This window comes from Hyaena hyaena, unplaced genomic scaffold (genome assembly GCF_003009895.1).
Source record: "Hyaena hyaena isolate Hyena2069 unplaced genomic scaffold, ASM300989v1 scaffold_70, whole genome shotgun sequence".
Taxonomy (NCBI): Eukaryota; Metazoa; Chordata; class Mammalia; order Carnivora; family Hyaenidae; genus Hyaena; species Hyaena hyaena.
The window spans coordinates 937,172-964,403 of record NW_024080701.1 but is presented as its reverse complement, the minus strand read 5'-3'; the positions used below and the strand labels follow the sequence as shown (position 1 = coordinate 964,403).

Genomic DNA, 27,232 nt, shown 5'->3' with positions numbered 1-27,232 from the left:
GTCTCCTCTGCCTGCCAAGAAATGTCACCATTAGGGCTCCCTTCACTGTTTCCTATTTCACAGGAAAAACATGTGCATTTAAGGCTGTCACACATGCCAAAAGTCAGCTCTCCTGCTGCTCCCCGGCCCAGGCAAGCTCGTTCCTCTGGCTTTTCACAGGGCACATGGACTGTAGAACAAAGCATTACAGAAATGTTCAAATGGCCACTAAAGGAAAAGGGGAGGAAGCAAAGCATCCTCACTGGAGAAGGGGTTAACCTGAACATTTCTGACACCTTAGGGAGCAGCAGTCCAGACAGGGAACCTCCGCAGGACCTCAGGAGAGCTCTGGGGCAAGCAGGGGCAGAGGGAGAGAAGTTTCGACAAGAGGGAGGCCCAGACCCTGCCCTTGCCCAGCACCAGAGCACCTGGCTCTGCTGGGGCCTGGGTCAGGGGAGCTGGGTGCTGGGGGCCAGGAAAGGCCTGGGCTTATGGTCAGAGGTGTCTGCCTTCCAGTATGGCCCACCTAGACACACCGCAGATAGCAAGAACATAAACTGGGATGTACCAAAGGCCTTTCTGAGTGCCCCTCCCTCCCCCTGAAAAGGACCTGGCCTGAACCTCCCTCACCTGTGCTAAGCCTTTAACAGGCCAGGGTAGAACCCTCAGCTGAGGCTGAGCTGGCTGGTTGATCACTGTGTTCCCTTATGCCCTCCCTAGCCTGGCCCTGTAAGTGGGGAAGGCTAGGCTCCCGGGCCTGCTGACAGGGGCCCCAGAGGGTGGCCCCGTCCCAACCTACCTTGCTTTGAGAGGGAGGGCCTGGCTTGTTGCTGCTCGCAGGGGCTGTGGCAGGTGCGGACAGGAACATGCTTCGGAACAGCCTGCGCTTCAGGCTGCTCTCCTGGGTCTTAGGGCTGGGGCTGCCCTCCCCGCCTGGCCTGCCTGTCGCCGAGCCCACCAGGCAGGACTGTGGCCGGGCCTCCTCGGAACCATGCCTGGCAAACTTGGTCCCGCGCCTGCTGGTGGCCGAAGGGGGTGAGGCGCCGGGCGGGGAGCTCTGTAGGCAGGCGCCCAACTGCAGGCAGCGCTGTGTGGCACCCTGGAACTCGGTGGGGCCAAGCGACTGTGCCTTGGTGGCCAGCCCGTTGGGTAGGACCCTTGGGCTCTGTGGCTCCGGCCACGGCATCTGCCTGCGGCCTGCCGGTGTGCCCCCGTTGCAGCTGAGGTAGAGGCCGTGGGGGTCAGTGCGCTCAGACTGGGGGCTCTGCAGGTACATGTCCGGGTCAGTGGCCCAGTGCTCATCGCCTAGGAGCCCCAGGGATTGTGCCCGCCGCCGGCTGGTGGGGCTTCGGCCTCGCAGGGTGTTGGAACTGATGACCGACAGCTTCTGGATGTCGTTGAGCAGCCCTGATATGTAGCCATCCGTGGGCACCGAGCTGCCCCGCACCACTGTCTGTAGTGAGGGGAGAAGAGCATGGTTGAGCCGCGCATTTGTGGCAGGGAGGGGTGGCTCTGGACCAGGTCAGACAGCCTTCCCGGGGGCCTTTGGGAGAAACACCTAAGGATCTCGCTTGCTATGTCATCTGTTTCTTAATCTTTCAGTCACTCACCGGGGTCCATAGCAGATTGGGCCTGTTGGGGGGTTGAGGGCAGAGATACAGGGAGAGGGCCCATTGTCATGGGGCTCTCAGTGGGAGTCAGCATGCCAAGTGGTGTGGGCACCCAAGCTTGGGGGGCTGAGGGGACACCGAGGTAGGGTCCAGACCCTGCAGGGGTCTGCTGTCATTCTCTGGCTCTATCTGTGGGCTTATGGGAGACGTCAGAGCTCCTCGAGGAGGGAGCAACCAGTCTGGGGATCTCCTCCACATTAATTGGCTTTGTGGCCTTGAAACCCTGGCAGGGCCCCTGACCCCAGCCCCGACCAAGCTCTTGCCCTTCCTGACCCACACAACTAGATCCCCCTGGCCTGGGAACCCCAGCCCCAGAGGGGCTGTGTGTCCAAATATTGCATGGGATACACCTCATATGGAAAGATTATTCATTGTTATCTGAAATTCGAATATTTCTGGGCGTCCTATATTTTTCTTTGCTAAGTCTGGCAACCCCACCAGCCTGCAGAGGGACTCCCCAGGCTCCTCCTCCCTGGAAATGGAATCCTCACCCAGGGTGAGGCTGATTAGTAGGGAATGCAAACAGCTGGCTAATTGATAGCTGGTAATTAGGTGGTTCCTCCAGGTGCCTTTGTGGCTGTGCCAGGCACGGGCTTCCGTGGAGTGGGAGGGGCCATGCTCCGCTGGACCATCCCTGCCACGGCCTCCCTTACCTTCATGGGCTGGAGCTGTACCCTCGTGATCCGAGAAGGGTCCACCACAGGCTTGGGTCGCCGAAGCGTGTCCAGGATGTTCTGCCATTGTGGTGGGAGGCCCACAAACTTGCCTTCTTTGGGGTCAAAGGAGGTGTGGACACGATGCTGGAAGTTCTGTGGGGCTGAGATCTCAGGGCGTTTCTTCTTTTTCTTTCGGAACATGGTGCCTGCGTGGGGAGGGTCAGGCTGAGCTCCACTGAGGGGCTTCACGGGAGCCTAGCCTGGGGAAGCCAGGTGGGTGCCCACCCCCAACCCGCTCAGTGCTCTCCCTGCCCCCACCCCCCACCCCCCCAGCCCAGGGCTTCCCTCACGTCTCAGCCCAACTTCCTCAGGGAAGTGGCCAGCTCCCAGCAAAGCAATCCCAGAAACAACAAAAGTGCCAGAAATAAGCCAACACAGACTACAAACAAGGAAAAGAGGTGTCTGTCTGCTTGTCTGTGCCAAGTCTCCTGCCGAGCAGGCAGACTCTGGGGGTGTGTTTTTATAAGACTCAAAGCCCATTACAAATATCATTCCACTGTCAAATAATTTAAAAAGGGGAAAGAGGGAAGAAAGCAGCAAATGCATTCTATGAAGCAGGTATGTACAACCTTGGTTCTTAAACCAGAGAAGAATAGTACAAGAAAAAGAAAAGCTGAACCAATGTCACTTGTGAACAAAAAAGAAAATCCTAAACAAAACTAGTAAGTCGAATCCAACAGCATGTTAAGGTTTTTTCTTTCAGATCCCATTCAACTCCTGTTTGTCCCAGGATGGTTCAACCACGGAATCCCTGTTTACGTGATAGACAACATTCATAGAAAGCCACCATGCTATCTAGTCTGGGACCACTTATCATAGGACCAGGAACCCCAAAAGGGCCCTCTTGATCACCAAGTGCTTGGCCCTAATTCCAGAAAAGTCCTGAGCCCAGGGCATAGCTGGCATGGGTGAGGACAGCTGTACGAGGGGTAAGTCTCTCTAGGGAAGAAAGCACCCCGCCCCCACCGCCCACCATCTTGGGCCTTTCCCCTTGGGTCTCAGAACTCTGTGCAAAACATCGCTTGTAGCCAAACCTCCATTTTTGTCTTTGCTAATCTGGGCTTTTCCTAAGGCCCTGTGAGCAATGTCAGTAGCTCACCAGGGACATGGGCATGCAGACTCGAGATGGGGAGACTGGAAACCCAGGGTATAGTGATGACTCCAGCCTGCCTTCAGGGAGCCCCGGGCGGGGACCACATGTTGATGGAAGTCTGGTCCGGAGTGCTCATCTGAATGCTTTTGTACCTGAAGTGGCTCAAAACAGCTCAATGTGGGGTTTTTTTTGGTTGTTTTCATTTTAATTTTTTCTTTATTGTGGCCAAATACACTCAAGGGGCTCTACTGTCACCTGGAAAGGCCACCTCTAAGTTTCAAGAAACAGACATGCTTGTTTCTTGAAATGAATGCTTGGATTATTCATCTATGCAGAGATTTGGTGGTGTGCTTCTGACCATTTTCTCTCTTTCCCTAGCTCTCTTTTTTGGTATTATGTTTTGTTTTGTTTTGTTTTTGTTTGCGATAAACATAAGTTCTTGTATATAAAACAAACCCCAAAGATCTGGAATACAGACAGAGCCGTGGCATTCTCTTTCAGTTCCTGCTCTGGAGATAGCATTTTCCTGGTCACTTCAGCAGGCTCCGGAGGAGGTCACAGAGCTGGGAGGCAGCTGCATCCACTCAGAAAGGCAGGGAGCCTTGAACAGCCACAGCTTTCCCATGAGGAACTCACCACATGTGAATCAGTCTGAGTCCATGTCACACCTCTTGGAATGTCAGCAACTTAGGGGACCTTGATGTTGGGAGTCTACCAAATAATCCCTCTAGACAAAGCCACATGTGTGGGGCCCCCAAAGACCAAGGCCTTTGGAATGAGATACAGCTGTTGAGTTGCAGGTGCATTGTAGGGAGTCTCCCACTAATTTGAGGAGGCTTTGAACAATCTACCTAAATGATTTGTGCCTCAGGGCTCTTCATGTATATATGGAAGAAAAGGGTTAATAAGAGCTGCCTTAAAGGGCTTTGGGAGGCTTAAGTTAGCAGACCTCCCAGTGAACAGGGGCTGTTTCTTTTGCCATGTTACCTCTCTGTGCATCTCTGTCTCTGAGCTCAAGGCACTGCAGATAGTGCGATGTGAGCAGATCCAGATCCAGGAGGGATGTCCAATACCTTTCCTCACGGATTCACTGGTCAAGGGACCATGGCTAATTTTGGGGGCCTGGGCACCTCACCACCTCTCCATCATATAGCCGCTGTGAGGTTTGGTAAAACATCCTCCTTCTGCTCAGCCTTTGGCCCCCAGAGTTCCGCAGTTCTGTCCTTACAGCCCCACAGACAGATCCTCTGTCCCTAGATTAGCTTCACTGATGGTTCCACCTTCCTGCCTCACTCTGTGAACTTAAATTCTTCTGTGGATGTAGCGACGCACCCTAGAGCTGAAGAAGAGCCAACTAATACTTTTATCACCAGAACGTCCCTCTCCCCGGTTACCCCCGCCCCACCTGAATGCTCGGCTTTTTCTGTAGGATTGTACAGGGACAGCATCTTTAGCAAATGGTACATGGCTCTAGGATCCCCCTCCTGGAAACAAGTTTTTCCCAGAAGCAGCAGGAAAGGCAGGAGGAGAAGGAAGGACACCACGGAGTCCTAGGACCCAGAATTGTGGTGGTAAGTGTGGAGAGCAGCTGGAAGCCATGAACTGAACTCAGGATTTGGGGGAGCGGGGAAGAGAGTCAGCAGTCAGAGCCGGGGAGGGGGCCCCTCGGTGGCTCAGTCAGTTAAGCATCTAACTTTGGCTCAGGTCATGATCTCCCAGTTCATGTGTTCAATCTCTGCATCAGGCTCCCTGCTGTCAGTGCAGAGCCCTCTTCAGATCCTCTGTCCTGCACCCCACCCCCTGCCCTTCCCCTGTGCTCGCTCTCTCTTTCTCTCAAAAATAAACATTTGAAGAAAGAAAGAAAGAAAATGGCTGTTATAACCCAGCCATCATGTCGAAATAAAATAATCAGAGCCAGTCACTGAGCTAATGGGAAACCCCCACCTAAAGAGAGGCTGCTAAGACTCGTCCCAAGTGTGGTGAGACTAACACTATCTGGGACAACATGATTGTTTATATAGAAAATTGAGAAAGGAATTGTTCCAATTTGTTCCAAATTGTTGGAATTAGATAGGTGAATTTAAGGTCAATATAAAAAAAATCAGTTGTATTTCTTCATGCCAACAATAAACAGAAAATAAAATTTTCTATGTGTACGTGGAGTCAGCTCTATGTACACGTAAAAAATCATTTTTTAATGTTTACGAGAGATAATGCAAATGGGGGAGAGGCACAGAGAGGGGGAACAGAGGATCCCAAGCAGGCTCTGCACTCACAGCAGAGCCGACAGTGAGCTGAAGTCAGATGCTTAACTAACTGAGCCACCCAGGTGCCCTGACAATAAAATTTTAAAGATTCTGTGGTACAATGGGAAATAGATATTTTATTTAAACAATTTTTTTAACATTTATTTTTGAGAGACAGACCCAGCGTGAGTGGGGGTGTGGCAGAGAGGGAGACACAGAATCCAAACCAGGCTCCAGGCTCTGAGCTGTCAGCACAGAGTCTGATGCAAGGCTTGAACTCACGGACTCTGAGATCATGACCTGAGCCGAAGTCGGACGCTTAACCGACTGAGCTACTCAGGAGCCCCAGATACTTGATTTTAGTTTCCTGTTCCTGGCACACAAGTCCCCAAACCCTTGGAATCCCAAGTGGAAAGAATGTTCAAACTTTCAGCCCTGCCCCACCTCTGGGGAGGGAGTGGGGCTGGCGATTGAGTTAATCATCAATGGCCAATGATGCCTCCATAAATGAGGCCTCTGTAAAAACCCCTAAATGACAAGACTCAGGGAACTTCCGTGTTGGTGCACCCATCAGGATTCTGGGAGGGTGATGCACCGAGAGGGTGTGGGAGAAGCTCGGTGCCTCCTGTGCCACACCTGGCCCTAGGCATCTCTTCCTTTTGGCTGTGCCTGGATTGTATCTGTTTTAAGTTAAAAGTTTTTTTTTAATGTTTATTTATTTTTGAGAGACAGAGAGAATGCAAGCAGGGGAGGGGCAGAGGGGAAACAGAATCTGAAGCAGGCTCCAGGCTCTGAGCTGTCAACACAGAGCCTGACATGGGGCTCGAACTCACGAACCGGGAGATCATGACCTGAGGTGAAGTTAGACGCCTAACTGACTGAGCCACCCAGGCGCCTGAGGGTTGTATCTTTTATAATGAATAAGTAATAGTAAGTAAAGTGCCTCCCTGGTTCCATGAGCCATTCTTGTAAATTATAGAAGCTGAGAAGGGGCTCATGGGAACCCTCAACTTACAGCCAGTTGGTCAAGCCTGACCTGTGGCTCAAGACTTGCAACTGGCATCTGCAGTGTGTGTGGGGGGATGGATTGGGGTTTGTGGGACTGAGCCTGTGGGGTCTGTGCTGACTCCAGGTAGTGTCAGAATTGAATTGAATTGAATTGTTGAATACCCAGTTGGTGTCCGAAAACTGAAGAAATGGAGGGGGGAAAAAAACCCCTCATTTACTACCAAAAGTCTTACCAGGGAAACAACCCCTCAGATACCATTTACCATTTTACATTAAAAATGTCAGATACCTAGGAATAAATCTAATCAAACATGTGCAAGGTCTCTAGACTAAGAAGTATAAAACATTATTAAAGATATTAAAGAATGTTCATAGGTTGGAAGACTCAACGATACAAAGATACCAATTATTTCCAAATTAACCTACAGATTTGTTTCAATCTCAATCAAAATCCCAGCATATTTCTTTTGGTAGAAACTGACAAACTAATTACAAAATGTACAGAGAAACATAAGGGGGCACCTGGATAGCTTAGTCAGTTGAGTGTCCAACTCTTGATTTTGGCTCAGATCATGATCCCAGGGTCCTGGGAATGAGCACTGTGTCCAGGAGTCTGTATTGAGCATGGATGCTGCTTAAGATTCTCTCTCTCTCTCCCTCTGCCCCCCTGCCCCACTCACAAGGTCTCTCCCTCCCCATCCCCCCATTTCTCTCAAAATGAACAAGAAGGAGAAAAACAGGCTTTGGGGCACCTGGGTGGCTCAGTCGTTTGAAAGTCCGACTCTTAATTTCAGCTCGGGTCATGATCTCATGGTTTGTGAGATAGAGTCCTGTGTTGGGCTCTGCGCTGACAGCTCAGAGCCTGCTTGGGATTCTCTCACTCCTCTCTCTGCCCCTCTCCTTTTCACACTCACTCTCTCTCAAAAGAAATAAACTCTAAAAAAAAACCAGTCAGTTAAAAAAACAATGTACAGAGAAACAAAGAATCAGAAATAGTAAAGATGATCTTGCAGAACAAGGTTGAAGGATTACACTACTAGATATCAAAGATTTATTATAACAGTAAAATAATTGATAGAGTATGGAACTGGCATAAAGATTGACAAATAGCCCAATGGAACAGAAAAGAGAATCCAGAAATAGATCCAGTCATATAAGGTCATTTAATTTATGACAAAGGTGACACTGAAATATGGTAGGGAACAGATGATCTTTTCAATAAATGTAGCTGTAGCAATTAGATATCCATATGGAAAAAAGTTAATTCATGTCATAGCCCAAAATTAATCAGATCTAGATGTGAAAGGCAAAATAATAAGCTGGAGGCAGTGATGGGGGGATGGGAGAAGGGGAAATCCACAGACTGGCCTTTGCCTGTCTCAGGTCCAGTGTGGGTGTCTGTGTGGGGTCCCAAGCTTGGTGGGATCTCCTGGAGCTGCTGACCTGCTGGGGCCAAAACCTCCATACCCATAGGTCCCAGAGACAAATTAAACTACCAAGGTTTCCTTTGTCCAAAGCATAATTCTTTTTTTTTTTTTTTTTAATGTTTACTTATTTTGAAGGAGAGAGAGACCATGAACAGGGGTGGACCAGTGAGAGAGGGAAACAGAATCTGAAGCGGGCTCCGGGCTCTGAGCTGTCAGCACAGAGACTGACGTGGGGCTCCAACCCATAAGCCATGAGATCATGACCCGAGCTGAAGTTGGACACTCAACCAACTGAACCATCCAGGCACCCCTAAAGCATAACTCTTGATAGCAAAGGTTAGGAGTAGGGGATTCTTTCTAGGATTTCCTTCTAAAGAAAACAAAACATGTTTAAAGAGTGATCATGAGAACTGAGTTTCTAAGAGACACGCTCATCCACTCAAGTGTCCAATGTTGCCAAGTCATTGGGTATGGAAACGCCTGAGACAAAGGCATCCTGCATCTCTCCACAGGCCTGTATCCTTGGAGCACACCACCTGCCCAGACAGGGTTCTTGATTTGCCATTTCTAGGTCTCCATTTCCCACCCCAGTTTCCTACCTAAGACCAAGGGCCCAGGGGCTGAAGGAAGGTGGTTGCTGCACCCACCATGAGTGGTAAACCAGCCCATGCCAGCCTTTAAAGTTGCCATCCTAGTATCTCCACCGCTGTGCATCCACACTCTACTCACCCAGCAGAGGCTCTTTCCTCCAAGAAGATACCCCTGAGGAGGGAGGAACGAGAAAAGAAAATGATTTTCCCTCTGAGAGCCAGCCCCTGCCTTTCCTTCTGCCTTGCCCAAAAGAAACCCCTTGGACCTGACGCTCTGAAGGGCAAATGGGCAGAAGCAGAGCTCCAGCTCGGGCTCAGGGTGGCTTTCCCTGCCCCCGCCCCTCCTGTCTGACACCTCAACCCAACACAGGGGAGGGAGAGGCTGAGGGTTCTTTCCTTGGCTGGGGTCCATCCGTGTGACTGAAGAATGCTTTGAACTTTCCTCTTCTCTCCTTCTCCTTTTTAAAATGTTTATTTATTTATTTTTAAGAGAGAGAGTGTGTGCATGCATGTATGAGCTGGGGAGGGGCAGAGAGAGAGGGAGACAGAGAATCCCAAGCAGGTTCCGCACTGTTAGCACAGAGCCTGATGTGGGGCTTGAACCCATGAATGGTGAGATCGTGACCTGAGCCAAAATTAAGAGTTAAACGCTTAACCACCTGAGCTACCCAGGCCTCCCTGGAACTTTCCTTTTCTGAATGTCCGCAGACATCATCTGCTGGCTGGCTGGCTGGCCCCTGACTGGACCAGAGGGGGATGCCCAGCACCGGGCCAAACGCTGCCCAAACCAGTTTGAGAAGGGAGCTCTCCAGGCACAACTCCTGCTGAAGCTGCTTCCTCCAGCCAGAGTCTGGCAGATGGGGAGCCTGTCAGTTCCCAGCAGAGGCCTTCTAGAGGAAATGCTGCCACACCCAGTAAGCCCAGGGTGGAGCTGGTGGGACAGTCAGGGAAGCCACAGGCCCAGCGTCACCAACAGGTATGACTGTCATGTCAGAGGAGCGGGAGCCAGAAAGGGAAGCTGCTAGGCTCATTCCAAGGATCAATTCACTTAATTCTCACTACAACCAGAGGGAGGTAGGAATTATCATTATTTTTTTTTTAATTTTTAATGTTTATTTATTTTGAGGGATAGAGAGACACAGAGTGTGTGAGCGGGGGAGGGACAGAGAGAGAGGGAGACACAGAATCCGAAGCAGGCTCCAGTCTCCAAGCTGTCAGCGCAGAGCCCGATGCAGGGCTTGAACTCACGAACTGTGTGACCTGAGCCGAAGTCAGACGCTTAACCGACTGAGCCACCCAGGCGCCCCGGAATGATTGTTACTACCCACAATTCTAGATGAGGCTCAGAGAGGCTACATAACTTGCTCAAGGGGACCGAATCAGGAAATAACTGGGGTGGGGTCTGAATCTACATTTGGTTTCAAAGCCTCTGCTCTGTCCTGTGGGACTGTGCTTGACCTGAGGGAGTTGGGCTGTTTTAATCTCTTTGCTGGGGGTGTCTATGAACAGGCATGGGGCCAAGCAGCCTGAGTAAACTCACGGGAGTGTGGAGAAGGGGTGGGCCAGGGCCAGCTCCCTCCATCACGATTGCTAGGTTTTTTTCCCTGGGCTGATCTGTGAGTCAGAGGCGATTAGGGCTGTCCTGACTTGCAGGTTGACCCTTACTTTGTTTGGAACCAGGTTTTGGTTTTGCCCTACAAGGGGTGGGTAAAAGGCTCCAAAGAGCTCACGGTGATGGCTGTGATAGCAGCGCCTGGCATATGTGAGAAGAGCCACAGAAGCAACAGGAGTGTATTCTCTCCAGCCTAAGGTCTCAGCCTAAAGCCAGGCACCCTGCAGGCTCGGCTCAAGGAGTGGTAGGCAGAGCTTTGTGGATGATGCTACCCTTCCTTGCCTAGAAGGGGTTTGGGTGGTGGGCCCCCCAGAGGAGGGCACTGTGGCTAGGCTGGTCTGGAGTCTACGATGGGGACAAGCAGGACAGCGCAGTGAGTGGGTTACCCTCGCAAACTGCTTCTCTAAGACATCTGTCTGTGGGGGAGGGCACGGGAAAAGGGGGGAGAAGGCCAGGCCTACCGAGCTGTTTCATTAGTGGTGAGGTGGTGTCCAACACAGTCACCTCCCTTACCTTCCACAGCCAGCTTTAGTGGGTTTTGGCTGTTTGCACACATCAAATCCCTCTCAAGAGAAGGACCTGTAGCCTACGGAAGGAATCCACGAGAATGGGCTGCAGGCTTGGAAGGCAGCTTCCAGAAAGTGAGTCCAAAGGAGTCTAGAGCAACTCCGAAAGGGGGCAGGATTTGGCTGGTTGTGTCAGTCCTGAGATATTGGTACATTCTTAGGAATGAGGCTGGTGGAGGGGCGCCTGGGGCCCGGGTGGCTCAGTCGGTTAAGCATCTGACTTCTGCTCAGGTCATGAACTCACGGCTTGTGAGTTCGTGCCCCATATCAGGCTCTGTACTGATAGCTCAGAGCCTGGATCCTGCTTCAGATTCTGTGTCTTCTCTCTTTCTCCCTCCCCTCCCCCTCTTATTCCCCACCCCCTGCCCCCGCTCATGCTCTGCCTCTCTCTCTCAAAAATAATAAACATTAAAATTTTTTTTAAAAAAGGAATGAGGCTGGTGGGATTCCCCTCCATATCTGGGCAACGGGGAAGTGAGAAGGCAGCTGCACCCTGGGCCCCACTCCAAGTGCTAGTGAGCCAGAGTGGAGAGACACATGGGCTTCCTCTTAGGGAGGCTCAGTGCCTGCTTATCAGAGCTGAGTGCTGGCTTGGTGTGGCCCCAGAGCGTGGGGTTCCCAAGTTCCTTCTTGTGACCTTGGCCTGCTCTCCTCCTTTCTAGGCCGTAGCATTTCTGGTGGTGACAAGGGAGTGGACTTGTTCACCTCTGCCAGCTCACTACTCCCATTGAGGAGGAACTGCCATCCCACACATCCCTCTGTGAAGAATGACGGGCCTCACTGGCCCCCTGGTTGAGAAGACCATGGACGGAAGCCAGGCTTTCACTGAAGGATTCTTATTGGCCAGGAATATTTTTCTCGATTTTACTTTCTGGAGTTTGTTTAGATATAAAATTATGTTATTCATTCACTGATTCAATAAATTCATTTACTATGCATTGACTCTGCTCCAGGTTCTAGGGACCATGGTGAATAAAACAAAATCCTCGGTCCCATGCAGTGTGGCTTGATTTCCCAAAGAGATGTGGCCAGACCCCACCCTGATCTTCACCACCCGCCCGAAGAGACGGTGATGGACGTGCTATGGGACTTGCTCAAGGGTCTGGCTTCCCCTCCATCCCTGGCGAACGACAGGGGGGTGTCTGTGCGCTGCTCTTGTTCCTGTCCTTCTGTCCCCTTGCTGCTCATCCTTTGTATGAAGCTGATCTCTATCCCCCTCAGTCTCTAGCAGGGGTCTGGGCCTGCCATCTGCCCCTCATCACATGACACGCATCAAGAAAGGAGGCATCCCAGCACCATTTCCTGGCCCCCAAAGTTTCACCAGGGGGAAGGGCCTGAAAAGAATTTCACTTGCGTTTCTGCCCAGCTGTCACCTGCAGGATGGGTGGGCCCTAGACCCAGGCTGTGCCCCTCACCGCCACTGCTCGAAGCACAGTGTCCCCAGGATGCTGAGCAGTCCCCTGAGGTTCTGCTGTCCCACTGGACAGGCCCAGAGAGAAGATGAGTGTGCCGGGCAGAGGGCACTATGCACACAAGCCAAAATGTCTGGGCTCCCTGCTCTTGTCATCATTCCCACACTACAGGTCCCAGTGAACCCCCAGGGGAGAGATACAGGGCTGTTGTTGAAAAGAATATGATAATAAAGCCAATTCAATCTCTTGTGTCAACACTCTAACTGAATGAGAGGCCAAAGAGCCAGGCTGGCCAGCCAGGAAGGTCAATATTGACTCAGGCCTGCCTCGGGGTCAGCTCCAGGCTGCTAATGCAATGCTGCGGTCCAGCAGCGGCTCAAGCCAGAGCAGCCCTCTGACCTGTGTTCCGTGTACTTAGACTCCACAGCACTGGGCTTTCCTCAGCGTGGGGTTATCTCCAAGGAAAGAATGAAGAATGGCCTTCCGGGGACGGCTGCAGGCTGGCCATCTCCATCACTATTCCAGATTTTCAGCAGCCTCCACATGCAGAGGCCTGAGCCCTCACCACGGAGTCCTTGGATCCCAGCCAGCAGAACCTCTTAGAGTCCCCTACTCACAGGATTAAGGCCCCTAATCACACAAAAAGACTGTTTTACAGCCCTTAACTTTCTATGTCTCTGTCTTGTTCCCCTCCTCACTTTACGCTCACATTACTGTGCGATGACTCAAACCTGCTTTACTGGGTACATCTTAAAAATGGAAGGAGGCTGGGAGGGGAAGGAGGAGACCAGAAAGGGAATGCACACACATGCAGGTACAGAGTGCCTAGCGCGTGTCAGACACTGTTCTAGGTGCTTTTTATTAGCACATGTAATAGTCACGATGCTACAAGGTAGGTATTATGAGCTTTGTGTTACAGGTGAAGAAACTGAGGCTCAGGGAGAAAGAGCGTCCGAGATGGTAAGCGGCAGAGCTCATATTCAAACCCCATGTCACTGACTGCAAGCTCCTCTAACATGCCTGGTGCCCAGAAAAGTCAAACGACCCGCCCCAGATCACACAGCCACTTAGGACAGAGGCTCCCTCTGCCCTAGGCAGCCCTGTGGCAACAGTGTGTCCAGGGTCACCCATGGGCATGTCAGCACCTGCGACATGTACAGAACGTGCTGCTACCTCTGTCTCCAAGGCTGGACCCTCTTCCAGAAATGGCCCCTTCCCCGGCCACCTCACTACCTGCCCTATATGGACCACCTACTTTTACTTTATTCTCATGCCTTGCTCTAACCCCTCCACAAGCCCCTGCCACAGAGCCAGACCATTCTCAAGGTCTCCAAGAGGGAGAATTACCTCCAGCTCAGGTAGTTTATTTCCAAAGTAATACCAGGAGGCTGGGGAGGTGGCTCACTGCTGGGGGTGGGGGGGTCAACATTTATTATTTATCACAGTGACTTGTCACAGATCCTATGAGGAAGGCACGACTGCCTCGTTTTATAGAACATTAAGGTTTAGAGAGAAGTAAAACAACTTGCTTAAGGAATAAAAGGCGAAGCAGGATTTGAAGCCAGCTCTTTCTGGTTCCAAATGTACTCTCAGCTACTGTCCTATATATGGCCCGAGGAGACCTCGCAGTATGATAGTATTTGCTGCTCAGTTCCAAAAGACCCGAGGACTGACGTAGACCTGACCTCCCTCTTTTCCCCAACCTAGAAACACAAGCCAGGGGAGCCTAAAACACACCAGAATAGGGCAAGACAAAGAAAACACAGCCCATCCCCCGGAAGCTCTTCATGTCTCAGCCCTTGGTGTTCCTAGCAGCGTCTACATTCCAGATGGGATGCCACTCACCCATTGTGAGAAAAGCTGGATGGGTTTTAGCAGGTTGGAGATCTGGGGAAGGAGCTGGCAGGCTGGGATGTACCAAACAGTACCTCTGCCTGGGGCTGTCTCCTGGCCTGCTCAGCACAGACACTGGGCCTGCCACTGTCCTTCCTGTTTGGGAGCCTCTTTCCCAAGCAAAACTTCGGCACACCAGCCTTGGTGACACTGCCTTGCCCCAGACAGGCATCACACCTGATGACAGCAGAGGCTGGGGCAGGGGCAGGCGGGCTGGGCTGGCGGAAGTAACAATGCACGTCTATTAAGGATTGAGAAATGGCACCTAGGGGAAAGACCACTGCCCCTGCCTAACAGCACCAAGAATGGGCCACCCTCCGAGGGCCACCTGCCTGCTCACTGCCCCTTCCAGCCTGTCTCTCAAGGAGGTCTTGAGAAGGCTGCTGGACACCGTACCAGAGCCAAAGGTTCCTCACTCACCTCCTGGCTGCCTTCCTCACCTGCTCTTCCTCAGACTCCTCACCCTTCAGTGGGCCGAGCTCTCAGGCACGGAGGACAGGGAAGACTGGGGACCTTCCCTGGCCCGCAGTCCGAGGCCTGGGTGGAAACACATCAGAAATTCATTGTGACAAATGGAGTATATGTCTCCACGGATTTTGCGACTGGCCAGAATTCGGAACCGCCCCAGGCCTGCCTCCCGACAGAGCCACCATGTCAGGTACAAGGGGAGGTGGCAGGCTTCCCGCGCGGCGCACGGGGAGGAGGGGCAGTGGGCGCAGCACCGCTTCGGGCCCCTGTCCCCACCGCGTTCGGAGCCAGCGTGGTCACCGGCCCCACCTCGCGGGCGGGACCGGGGTGCCCTCTGGGACGCGAACCCCCCAGCCCTGCGCCTTGGCGGCCGCGGCGGCCGGGCCGGAAGCGCGGGCGCACACGCGGAGGTCGGTCGCGCTCCAGCTGCGCCGGCTCTCGGTCCCGGCGCTCAGGGCCCCTCCGCGCGGCGCCCTCCCCACGGCCGCTCCTACGCGCCCAGGGCGCCGGCCAGCCCTGAACTTTGGGGAATGAAAACCCGGGGAAAGGGGGCCGTGCGGGCGGGGGGACCTGACCGCGCGTGCTGGCCCCGGCCCGGGGAGGGGTCGCCAGCCTCGCGGCGTGGCCCGGGGCACCCACCTGCCGAGCGGGAAGTCCCTGGGGAGCTCGGAGAGGCCGCGGGAGCCGGGCCCGCCCTCCACGGGAGGGACCTCGGCGCCGGGAACGACGAAGAGAGGCCGCGCTTACTTGTTTGTGCAGCGCCGGCTTCACCTGGCCGCGAGTTTGATTTCAGGGTGTGGCCTCAGGTAGGACACGGCGAACACAAAGCCCGGGAAAAGTCGGCGAGGGGTGCAGGGGCCGCGGCCAGGAGCCTCTTGCCCGGGGGGCGTCCCCCTTGCTCGACCCTTTTCCTCTAAGCGCTCTGCTCCAGCTCCGGCCGGCACTCCGCCTCGGGGTCCTGATCCCGGTCGGGCGGGTTGCGACCTGCCGGCGGCTCCATGGCCCCCTGGACGGCCGCGCAGAGGCCTGACCTGGATTATCCGCTGAGCGCCTCGCTGTGCAATTAGCTCATTAATTTGCATTGCAGATGCACATCTGGAGGCCGCCGTGCCGACTCCTCCCGGACACTCAAAGGTGCAGCGGGGCTGAGCGCACCCACCTACACCCCCTGGGAAGCCTCAGCTGGAGGCCTAAAACCGGGCATCTTGGCCTGTCAGTCCCTCTGGACAAGGCCCTAAGACTATTTTGGGGTAGTTCTCTTCAGCAGGCAGGAGAGCCAGGATTTAAATAGATTCCAATTCCCTTGTCGGAACCTGCTCAGTTCTGAGAACCTGTGGCCTCGGGATTCCCCAGTAGGGGACCTCTGGGAAAAAGGAAGCTTTTTCTGGCATCCCTTGGCTGTCCCCAGTGGTCCCCAACAGTGCCCGGGCCAAGGGGCAGGATGGCCATTGGGAGTGGCTCACTCCTGCTTGCCCTTTACCCTGCTTCTTTTGAATTAAGGGGTATATTTGTTGTGGGGGAGGGGCAAGGGTCACATGCCTGTCGCTTCCCTAAACAAGGGAACTGCTGTCCTAGACTTGGGCCCAGAGAGAGAGGGCTGTATTCGACTGAGTGCTGAGGGCATTCTGGCTTGGAAATTCAATATATCTAGACCCCAAATGACTGCCCCCAAGCAGTGGCTAGGTGACTACCAGTGTCAGAGAGTGGGGACCGAGAAAAGGGCTGGGGTTACTGTCATCGTTGGGTGCCTCAAACTTTCGTTATTAATCAAGGTCACTATTGCCATGGATCATTTTTGTTCCCTGATTCTTTGGCTATATCGGTGCGATTTATAGATACAGCATTTGCACATGTGCTCTATTGCTTATGCATGGTTTACTATAGGCTCCTGCCAAGGTGAACTAAGGTGGCGGGTGCGAATTCGCCAGCCCCAAACACCTGCACTCTGTCTGGCTACCCTAGGTGCCCCACTCCGGGGGGAAAGCCTGGTGGTGGTGGTGCCTGTGGAGATGCTGTCGCTGTGAGCCCTGTGTTAGTGGTGTGGAAGCTGGGCAGCTCACTGCTTGTACCCCTGCTACCTTCCTACATGCACTCTGCTCCTCTCCTTACCCTGTCTCCCCTCCTCCTCTCTGTCTTTCCCAAGTGGATTCTTTCTCTTTCCTCCGACAAGGTAACACTGAGGCCTGACCCCACGAGCCAACCTCTGAGCTCCTGTGGCCCCCCAGGAAGCTGCCTCCTGAGCCCAGGCTGCCGGGGCCATATGGTACACTTTATGGCTTTCCCCCACAGATTAAGTACCTCGTGATGGAGGAGCCCTGGCTGATACTGGAGGCAGGTGGTGCTGGGTGGGAGGGTTCGGGGAAGTGGTTGTTGAGGATTTGAAATGAACCGTGAACAAAGCTAGAATGAGCTGCGCTACGTTGCTGAACCTAGGATCAACACCCTGAATTAGTTTTTCCTGACTCACAAAGGCATGCATGAATTCTTTTCTTTTAATACGAGGAATTTCTATACCCAAACCAGAGCTCCAAGCAGTACTTTTTGAACTGCTGAACTACAATAAAGTCTGAGTGTTAGAATATTATCAGACTTGAACTGGTATTTGATTTGGTTTGGATCCAAGCTTGAGTGTAGCAGAAAGGCTACTAGTCAGGTCCCATCCTCACCCTGTAGGAGTGAGTCTAGGAAACCCTGATGTCCTTTGGGAGCAGAGATGGGGCTTAGGGCCTTAAGAGGAGTGGAGACACCCAAATATAACTGACCTGGGAGGTGATGAATGCCCCATCACTGGAGGTATGCAAGAACCCAGATAACTATCAGTCAGATATGCTAGAGAAAAGGTTATCCCATCCTGGATACTAGTCAAGACTAGGGGGCCTCTTGGGCCCATCCCAACCCCAAGTTTCTGCACCTCCAGTCACATCTACACGTGGGTCTGCTGCACTGGGTTCAATGACCACTTGCAAACTGGAGCAACTGGTATGTGCAGAATGGATCCTGAGTGAGTACCCCCACCCCTGCCCCATCCTCTTCTGATCCACGCCCGACTCAGCCTCACCCAGGCGGTGGCAGGAACACTCTGGGGGACAGTGTCTCCTCCAGCATCCATGTGCCTCCCTCTGGCCCCGTTCCCAGGTTGCAGTGCTGAGCACAGGGAAAGGGGCCCGGCACACCCTTATATGAAGAGCCCTGGTGGCTGGCATAGCTTTCTGCTTGTCCATGCACTGTCATTCTACAAATCGGGCAGGAGCTCTGGCCGGGGACACTGACACTGAAAACTGACATTGCACCGTGGGCAATGCTGCTGGAGCCTCACCAGCTCTGGGGCACTGGCTGAGCAGAGGGCATCAGGGCGGGCACACTGGGCTGGTGAGTGCTTCCCAGCTAGCTAGCTCTTAGCCTTTGGCTGCTGGGGCCTGTTGTAACATCTGAGCACCTACAGCTAGGGCTGTGAGCCCAGGTTAGGGCCAAAGAGGAAAGATACGGATCTACTTGTGGTTTAGAAACAAAAACACATTATCCTTCCCCTGCACCTTTCTGTTCCGTGACTCGAGAAGCTTCCCGGGGATCAAGAATTGCTGACAAGCTCACTTATTCCTTTCAGGGCTCGTTTCTCTAGGTGACTCTGCCCTCCTCTAATAATAGAAATAATAATGCCTGCCAATTAGTGAAGGCTTCCAATGGGCCAGCCCCATGCTAAGCTTTTCACACATACTATCTCACTCAAGTCTTTACAACAGCCCGGCCCCATACTCTGGTTTCTCTTCAGATCGCATAAATCTTTCGCCTTTTACAACAGCCCGGCCCAGAAGTACTATATTATTATATTCTCACTTTACACACAAGGAAACAGGCTCAGAGTGTGAAGGAACTAGCTCAAGGTCTTGTAGTCACTGAGGGGTAGAGTCAAAATTTCAGCCCGAGTGCACCTGCCCCAGCCTGTTCTCTTATCTGTGCTGCCCAGAGGTCCCTAGTTCCAAGGACTGTCTGATATGACTTGACCAGGTGGGGTCAAGTGCCAGTGAACAGTTGGTGGCCTCCTTGAGCCAACCCTGACCACCACCCAGAAAGGGCCAGTCATGTGACACAGAGCGTATGTGGGGAATATCCCTGCCCCATTTCCGATCAGGGCATGAGGACCCCCACATGGCACTGGGCGTGTGGGGTGGAGGGGGCTTCCATTTCCCCCACCCTGTCCCCTAGGGGCGAGGTCCTAGATTTCCTCAGGCATGAACCAGCCCTCTTCCTGAAGTCCTTACGTCAAGCCATCTGTCCTTCGCAGACCTGGATGAGGCCTGGCACCATCAGGCCCACGTGCAGCCCCACCGGGACAGCAGGGGCCAGTGTGCCTACCTGCTCCTTGGCGGGAGGAGCTCCTGGAGCCTGGGTTCCAGGAGGGGTGGCTGCGCACTCTCCCTGCAGTCCTCAGCTCCAGGAGAGAGGCACGCCTGGGAAAAGACCCTTTCCTCTCTCTCTCTTCCAGGGGGCCCGACCCACAAAGCCTGTTGTGGGATGGCCTGGGCCAGTGCCCCTCACCGGATGGGACTGCCCCCGTGTTTCTGCTGATGGGGGTGGGAGGCAGGTGCAATCCACCGAGGGAGGGTCTGGGGGTGCGAATGGAGGGAGCCGACATCGCGGAGCCCTTGGGGCTGGTAGGCAGGCATGAGGGAGACAGTCTCACTGCAGAGACCATGGACTCTTGCAGGATTGGAGCCCTCTGCCTCTCTAGGCTTCCAGCATGCCTCAGTATCAGTTTCTTGATGCAGAGAACAGGGGAGACAGTGTCCTTCTTTCTTGGGAAAGTGATGGGATGCTGAGGTCCAGAGCATTGGGGAACCAGAGTCCTGAGGACCTGCACCCCTGGTCAGGGTGAGAGGTTGTTGACCTCTAGATTGTCTAGGTTGTTGACCTAGATCCCAGAGCCCTTGTAGCTGCTAAAGGGACTATGGCGGACCCTCCCCTCCCCAACTCCATGTATGCACCCAGCTGCCACAGGGAGCAAGAGAGCCCCGTTTTGATGCCAAAGGGGAAGAATCTCAGGGATCTTCCAGGAGAACTTGCTACTACAGCAACCCATTAGGGGTATCCACTACAGATCCCAGAGAGAAAACCCTAGCCCTAGGTGGCAGCACTGGCTGGGCCCAGTTAGGTGTTTGGGAAGAGCCCATCTGCCCAGCTGCTGGACAGATGTGCCCTTGTGCCATCCTGAACCTTAGCAGAGGGAAGCCACCCCACCCAGAGGCCTCCAACCTCTCTTTGCCTGCCTTTTTCTCAGATTCTGCATCTGGACCAGGTTTCCTATGCCACTGGGAATACCTAGGCCTGTCTGCCCCAAACGCAAACTGACACTGGACACTAAACTTGCCTGGCAGTCCCAAAGGGGCCTGGTGATGTGGACAAGCCACCAGATACAGAGGCCACTGTCCACCCATCTCAAGGGGCTGAAGCAGGGATCCAGCAGGCCGTGACTCCCTTCCCAGTTACACGGGGGGCACGAGCTACTCTGGGCAGGGCTGGAAACAGAAAGAGCCACCTCGATGCCAAGGCCACTCATTTTAGAGACATGATGAATTCATTTAATATCTTCTCACTATGATCACTTTTCAGCTCTTGCTCTTAATGGACTCCAAAGTTCCATCCAAGTGTCTGTTGCTGTCAGTCCAGCTCTCCGGCTGGCATTTGTGCTGGCAGAACTAACAGCTGGAAGCTGCTTGAATGGAAACCCTTCATCGTCCTTTCCTCTCTCCACGGAGCCTGTAGCAGTGGTCCCTGGTCCGAGGCTGGGCCAGGGCCGTGGCTGGCACCCATGTCCTAGATCCCAGGGCCTGATGTTCAGGAAGGCCAAGTGAGTGAGGGGGAGCAGAAGGCTTGTGCCTGAGTGGGTGAGGGCACAGACCAGAGCCCCAGGAAGGGAAGAGTCTGAGGAAACATGATGTTGGTTGCCCAGGTCCCATCCACAACCCTCTGGGGGCAACACCTTAGCTCTAAATGCACACATTCTGGGCCGAGTGATTCTTGGGAGCACCGGCCATCCAGCTGTAGTGCTCTTAGAACTCTGCCTTCTGCGTCCGCCCTGGGCCAGTGTTAGAAGGCGTGTCCTATCTAACTGCCACTTGGCTGGGCTGGCCTGTGTTTAGAGAGGCCTGAAGGGGCCCAGGCAGCTATTGCCGTCCCTTCTCAGGGCCTTTCCTTCCTTAGTCTCTGGCCCACACCTTGATTACCACAGGGATGGTGGCCCATGGGAACTTTCTGTGAACACTGACATGGCAGGGTCCTGGTGTGCACTGGCCCATCCTTCCCAGGGGCTGTCCCAACGGCCGTTGCCGGGATGATGGACTGTGTGGGGCACCTCCTCCTGTCTGACCATCCTCTCCTCCACAGGAGCTCTGCACACACACTCACTCCCAGCCTTGGCTTCTTGCCCCCAGTCCTGGCCCTGTTCCTCCCCAGGGTATGAGACCCCAACTTTCTCTACCTTTCTGAATCCCAGACACACTGTCTTCCAGCAAGACCCACTCTAGTGGAAAATAGAAGTCCAGCTTCGGCCTGGTAACAGGGTGACAGATGACAGCCAACAGGCCTCTTGCTTCTGGGATCTGATCTCTGATGGTGGCCAATGGACATTTAATTTCCTGCCTGTGGTCGTAGGACATGCTGGTGAAAGGATCACCGGAAGTAAAGGGTCTCCTGTGTGCCTCCCCTGACTTCTGCCCCAGAATCTCTCATTTCTAGACATATTCATCATTCTTGTCTTCTTTGGCTTAAGATGCTGCTAGCCTTATGGTTAAAATGTAAAATGCTTCCTGGGACAAGGAGAACTGGAGTCAATCCATTTATGATTAGCTGGATCTGTTTATCAGAGAATGTCCAGGAGGGGGTGGTGCTGGGGGGGAGGGGCAAAGCTTTCCTTGGGGGCTGCTGATGAATGAGCTTGGGCTGAGCTGGGGCTGCCTGTTGAATAAGCTAGTAGTGTGTGTGTATGTGTGTGAGTGTTCACATGTGTGTCAGGGCCAGCCCCTGTTAGGGCAGGAGGCACAGAGGGGCATCAGGACCCGGCTGGCCTCCGAGTGTGTTGGGCCAGGTTGTCTCCTCAAGCCCCTGCAGCTTTTGTCTGCCCTTGCCTGCAGGGTCACCTTTGATGTCCCTGGTGATAGAAAGGCAGTCTGGGCAGTGAGAGAGTCCTGGCCTGGGAAGTGGGGACCCTGAGGCCTGAAACCAAGGCTCTGCCACCAATTAGCTATGTGATCTCAGGACCCACTTTCCTTCTCTGGGTCTCTGTCTCCCTCCATAATATTATGGGGCTTGATCAAACATTCTTAAGGACTGTAACTGGCTTGAATGTGCTACAGCAATCTAAGGTGGCCATCTCTTTTTGGGGGGCAGTCCTTTCCTCCTCTGCACCCCATCCCCCTGACCCCAGACTGCACTCTGGATGCATGAGAGGCTGTGGAATATATGGCCCCTTGGCTCCCTCCACCCTCTGTGCCTTCCTGTGCAACTGCTCATTTGAAGCTAAAAGAAAGAAAATGGAGGCTGAAGGCTCCAGGCCAGGGAGCTGAACCAGAGAACCAGTCCTCCCAGTTCTGACTGTGCTGCTGCTGCAGCCTTCAGGAGCAGGGCATGCACACAGGCAGCAGGAGGCCTTGAGAAAAGGTGACCGGCTGGCTGCTATTTGCCCTGGGGTGGAGCGGGCTGGGTCCCTGCTGCACTGGGATCAGAAATCAGAACAACTCACTAGCTGACCAGACCTTTCTGGACCTGCTTCCCTGAGCACCCAGAGGCCCTCTGTCCACGTCCCGAGCAGCCTGAGTGTGCAAGAGAACACCGATCAGCCTCCACCCCATTAGCCAGAGGCCCGGGGGCCTGAGTGCTTTGACACTTGGGCAAACCAGATACAAGCAGAAAGATGCCAGCGTTTGCTGACTGAGGGAGCCCTTCGAGGGTAGAAAGTTGCCACAGAAAACCCACAGGTGTGCAAAAAAGGTCATCATCCTGTCTCTGTAAAGACCTGGGTCTCGGCACTGCCCGATGTGTTATAATGAGGTTTTATAGAAAATGCTGGCCAGCATGCGTGTCCCTTTGCTGGGGCTAATGTGGCTCCATGCAGTTATGGGGGAACCTTTTTTTCATGCTGATTCCTCCCAGCGTGTTAAAGTATATCATGTTTTGGATTTACCTAGTTCTATTTAGGTGGAAAGAACCTGGGATTAACTTTCTTAAATCCATAGAACTTTGGCAGAAAAAGCAAGTGTCTGAGTCTGAACCTTATGGTGCCTGGGCATTTCTGAGTCATTTGCCATAGTGATCAAGTTCCCTAGTGGAGCACCTGGGTGGCTCAGTTGGTTGAGCGTCCAACGTTAGCTCAGATCATGATCTTGCGGTTCTTGGGTTTGAGCTCCACACTGGGCTCTGGGCTGACAGCTCAGAGCCTGGAGCCTGCTTTGGATTCTGTGTATCCCTCTCTCTCTGCCCCTCCCCCACTCACACTCTGTCTCTCTCTCTCTCTCCTTCAGAGATAAATAAACAAACAAACAAAAAAGAAGTCCTCTAGTCCAGTCCTCTGGTCTGGCCCCCTGCATGAAGCCCCTCTGAGTTTGCGCTTCAGGTGGGGCTCATGAGTACTCAGTTTCTCAAGGAATCGGGGCCACCATTTGACAGATTTTTAGAGGATTAGGACCAGGCCTCTTGATTCCTTCACTGTCTACATACATCCTGTTTTAAGTCCTCCAGACCTGAAACGAGATCTCAGATGGAGAAGGAAACTCAGGTTTCCTTGAATGACAGACTCCAGTCATTCCTTAGAGAAACGCAGTGGCAGGCAGTTTGCTATTTGGGAAAAACTGGAGCTGGGACTGCATTTCTTTCCAACCTTCTCCTTCTTCTTACTCTTACATATCTCCTTGAGCATACGTCCTCTGTTCATTGCTGTTCAAGTGGCTTCTTCCTTTGCTTTACTCTCTCAACTCGTCTTTGTTCATCTTGGTTAAGTTCTATGTTAAGAGCCTTCTCCCAGGATTGGTCTAAATTTATAAATGTTCTGGACTGGATGGATCACTGCTTCAGCATGGCCTCCATGCTCAGCTGCCCTTTCCACTCGTGTGTGGAAGAGCTGTAAGCTCCCTGGGGCAAGGGCCTGGTCCTTCATTTATCACCACTTTCCCCTACACCCTGTCCCCACCACCCATGCTGTTTCCTAGTCAGGCAGTTCTATTCCCTGACTGCAAGCTTGTGAGCCAGATCCAGGTGCCAAGCACCATCACCAAGTTGTCACCACATCTTGCCCAGAAAACACTAATTCCCCTTTATCTCACATCTCATGCATCTCACCTTAGCCCCGAGAGGGCCCTAAGGCAGAGCTCAGAAGGGGACAGCTTCCAGTCAGTCTGCTCACCCCGAGCTTCAGGAAGTTGCGAGCTCTTTGTGCTTCTAAAGCTTCCATTAGCCATACTCCATTCCAACCTGTTGGCTAGGCCACCTCTTATTTAGGGGCAGGCTGCAGGATGGCTGTTGATGAGGTCTGCTAGTACTGCCCACGTCAGGAACTGCTTCCGGATCCTGGGCCTTCCCACTTAGGGTGGGGGAGGGCACCCTATGGGGAGGGCTCTGCTTCAGGCCACAAGACACTTTCCCATGAGTCCCCCTGCCTTCTGCACTCAGGACACAGTGCGTTAGAGGCATCTCTGGGTTGGTTTCGGTACAGAACACAGTCCCTCAGAGTCTCCACCTCCTCCATGCCTAGCCCTCCCATAGAGGTAGGCAGGGATAAGAAAGCCAGCCAGCCAGAACCCTTCCTGAGCCTTCTTAAAACCCCAGGCTGCCTTTTCCTCTCCTGCTCCCTATGCCCTCGCCTCTATCTTCTGCTCCCTCCTAGCCCAGCCAGCTGCCAATCGGCTAGCTTGCTGTTCAGCACTCCTTAGCCTCTGGGTACTGGCTGGTGCTCAGCTCTGCACACATGCGAGACCTCTAGGTTTGGAGTCACCTTTGGCAAGGAGGCAGTACCCCCACAGCTGGGCCATTTTCTTCATACTGGAGCCAAGTATGGAGCCATTGAATGGGAGACATTTCTGGGTTCATCCCAACTCTAGTCCCATGTGCTCCCCAAGGACACAGAGTGCATTCCTGGTCATCCTTGTGCTTTGCTGGGGCCAGAGACCTCAGACCTGCCTGCACCTTCCCTGTACCTGGCACTTCCCAGAGAGCTCAGCTCACCAAGAATCGGCCTTGTCCGGGCTCCCACGCTCCCACCTTGCGGCCATTATCAGGGTAAAAAGAGCTTTCCACCCTAATCAGGTGCTTCTGGAAGCTTTGCTCCTAAGTTCCAACGCCCTCCTGACTAGATACCCTTGTCAGTGGGGTTCCCAGGCTTGCCACTCCTAAGCTGCCGGGGGGACCCCTTGCTTGGCCCAAAGGCCTTATTCCGAGCAAGATGAGCTTCCCTGGGGGCCGAGCCCGGCGGCCCTACCCAGATGCCACCATAACCAGTTTGGGGAAAGACTGCAAGCAGGCCCCTCCAGCCTTGGTGTGTGACGTGAGGGAGAGAAGAAGCTGCATATGCAGTATTAGTCTCGCTTCTTGGCGGGGCCCTGGCACTTTAAACCCCAAGCTCACTGGGTCTGGCCCCCGGGCGCCAACCAGGTCATTAACCCTGAAGCAGAGGTGGGAGGCCTGAGGCCTGTGAGAAGAGATGGTGCTCAGCCAGGCAGTCCCCTGAACCTGATCTGACTCCAAGTTTCAGAGTCCGAATCTCTGGCGGGTCAAGCTCTGCAGAAGGGCGTGACTGGGAGCTGGGTCCCAGTGACACTCCATAAATATTTGTGGGCTGAATAGGTGGTGGGGTGAGAGGGGCTTTCCCGAGGGGCAGCCTGGTGGCAGCACACCAGGTTGACCCAGCCAGAGGGGGAGGTACGGGCAGAAACAGCAGAAACAAGCGTTTCTTCCTATGGCTGGGAAGCCAGAAATCAGCTTGCACTGGGCTGTTTCAAAATCTGTCTGGAAAGGTCCGGCGGGGCGCGGGGCTACCGATCCCAGAAACCGGCAGCGGCCACCCCTGTCCCAGGTGGCAGGCAGCCCGGACACTTGGGCGCCCCGGCCCCGCCCGGCGAGCCCAAACCCACGCGGCAGCAGGGACCTTACCGTGGCCGCTCCTCAGGGCCGCTGGGCCTCAAGCTCCTCACTGCAGGCTGGTGCTTGTCTGGAGCCCAGGAAGCGGCACTCCCTTCAGGCAAAAAAAAGAGAAAAAAGGAAAAGAAGAAGAAAACCTCAGTGCTTTTCTCGCCTAGCCGCTTCTCCTGAAGGCTCCTGGATGGTGTCGTCCTGCCTCTGTGGGCACCCAGCCTCCTCCCTCTGGCAGCTTACTCACCGGTGTGCCCGTGAGGCTGCCAGCTGTATGGGGGAGGCGGGGGGAGGTGGCCCACGCCCCTCTGCCTGACACACTGGAGCATGCTCCGTGGGGGCCGGGGCTCCAGGGTCTGGCCTGGGCGGCAGGCGGCCCCTGGCTGGGTCCTGAGTACGGGAAAGCCATGTCCTGGCCAGTCCCTGTGGGCTCGGCAGAGGATGCACATAGGTGCCAACTGGCACTGTGTGGTCGAGTGACAGAATTCCTTGATAGGAGGCCGTCTCCTGAGGACCCGGAGCTGTCACAAGAGGGGGCAGCCAGTGTGCTGTCTGGCCCCCTGGCAGGTTGGCTTCCATCCGTGGGCTACTCCTCTCTGGGCCATTCCCTACCTTGAAGTCCTCCTGTAGATCTGTCCTGTGGACTCACACAGGGCCTGGGTCTGTCTGAGCTGGAGCTGCTCCTCATTCTGGGTAGGGCCAGGCAATTGGTGTCCCTTTTCCAAGGCACCAGTCTCGGGGCCTGGGTGAGCCCAGCATCAGGATGAACTGCTTGTGCCAAGTCCTGCTCTCGGTCCCCAGCAGGGGGACGACACACATGCTCTCTCACACACACACACACGTGGGGCCACACCCAGCACAGAGCCACCTACCTGCCCCCGGGCAGCCAAAGCCAATCCAGCCTTGCTCTCCAAATGCCACTCTGGCCCTAGAAGCCACTCAGGTACAGCAATATCCTGCAGGAGGTGAGTTCAAAGCCAGCCCAGGAGGACTCCAGTTAGCACAGACCAGCCTCCCCTTCTCTCCTGACACCTCCAGAGGACACAGCAGCCTGATCACCATATCTGCTATTGCACTTTGCCAGCCAGCATCTCTCTCCCGGAACCTTGGGCCCCCACAGCATCTTCCGTGTCCTTGGGGGGTGGCAGCAGGCTCCTGATAGGTCCCATCTTCCTCGCAGCCCAAGGTAGAGAGAGGAGAACTAGAAAGGGTGGGACTCAGGTGCAGCTCCAAGTTTCCAGCTCCCAAAATAATCAGATGCAAAAGGGAAGGAAGAAATCTCTGGGCCAGCAGGTGACTCAGTGCCAGTGGGCCGGCTTAGTCACCTGGATGGCTGCTCCCAGCTCCTGGCACATCAGCCAGGGAGCAGTGCCCTCCCCCATCTGCTGTCGACAGCAGGGCTGTCAAAGGGAGCGTGGCCTTGGCCGAGGAGCGCCAGCT

General features: G+C 54.0%; 1 protein-coding gene across 4 annotated transcripts in view; it reads right to left on the bottom strand.

The window, feature by feature from the left end:
- The window catches only part of PAK6 (p21 (RAC1) activated kinase 6), a 36,390-nt gene extending 9,672 nt beyond the window's left edge, over positions 1-26,718 (bottom strand). The window contains exons 1-5 of one of the 4 annotated variants that reach the window (XM_039232934.1): positions 26,665-26,718; positions 25,814-25,895; positions 14,633-14,749; positions 2,303-2,511; positions 779-1,432 (exon numbers count right to left, since the gene is read on the bottom strand). In XM_039232934.1, the coding sequence (XP_039088865.1) occupies positions 779-1,432; positions 2,303-2,506 (858 nt within the window). In that variant the 5' untranslated portion in view covers positions 2,507-2,511; positions 14,633-14,749; positions 25,814-25,895; positions 26,665-26,718. Of the gene's footprint in view, positions 1-778; positions 1,433-2,302; positions 2,512-14,632; positions 14,750-15,319; positions 15,444-25,813; positions 25,896-26,404; positions 26,449-26,664 lie in introns of those variants that run through there. The other 3 variants (XM_039232937.1, XM_039232936.1, XM_039232935.1) reach the window with 3 other exon arrangements.
- Positions 26,719-27,232: the final 514 nt, after the last annotated feature.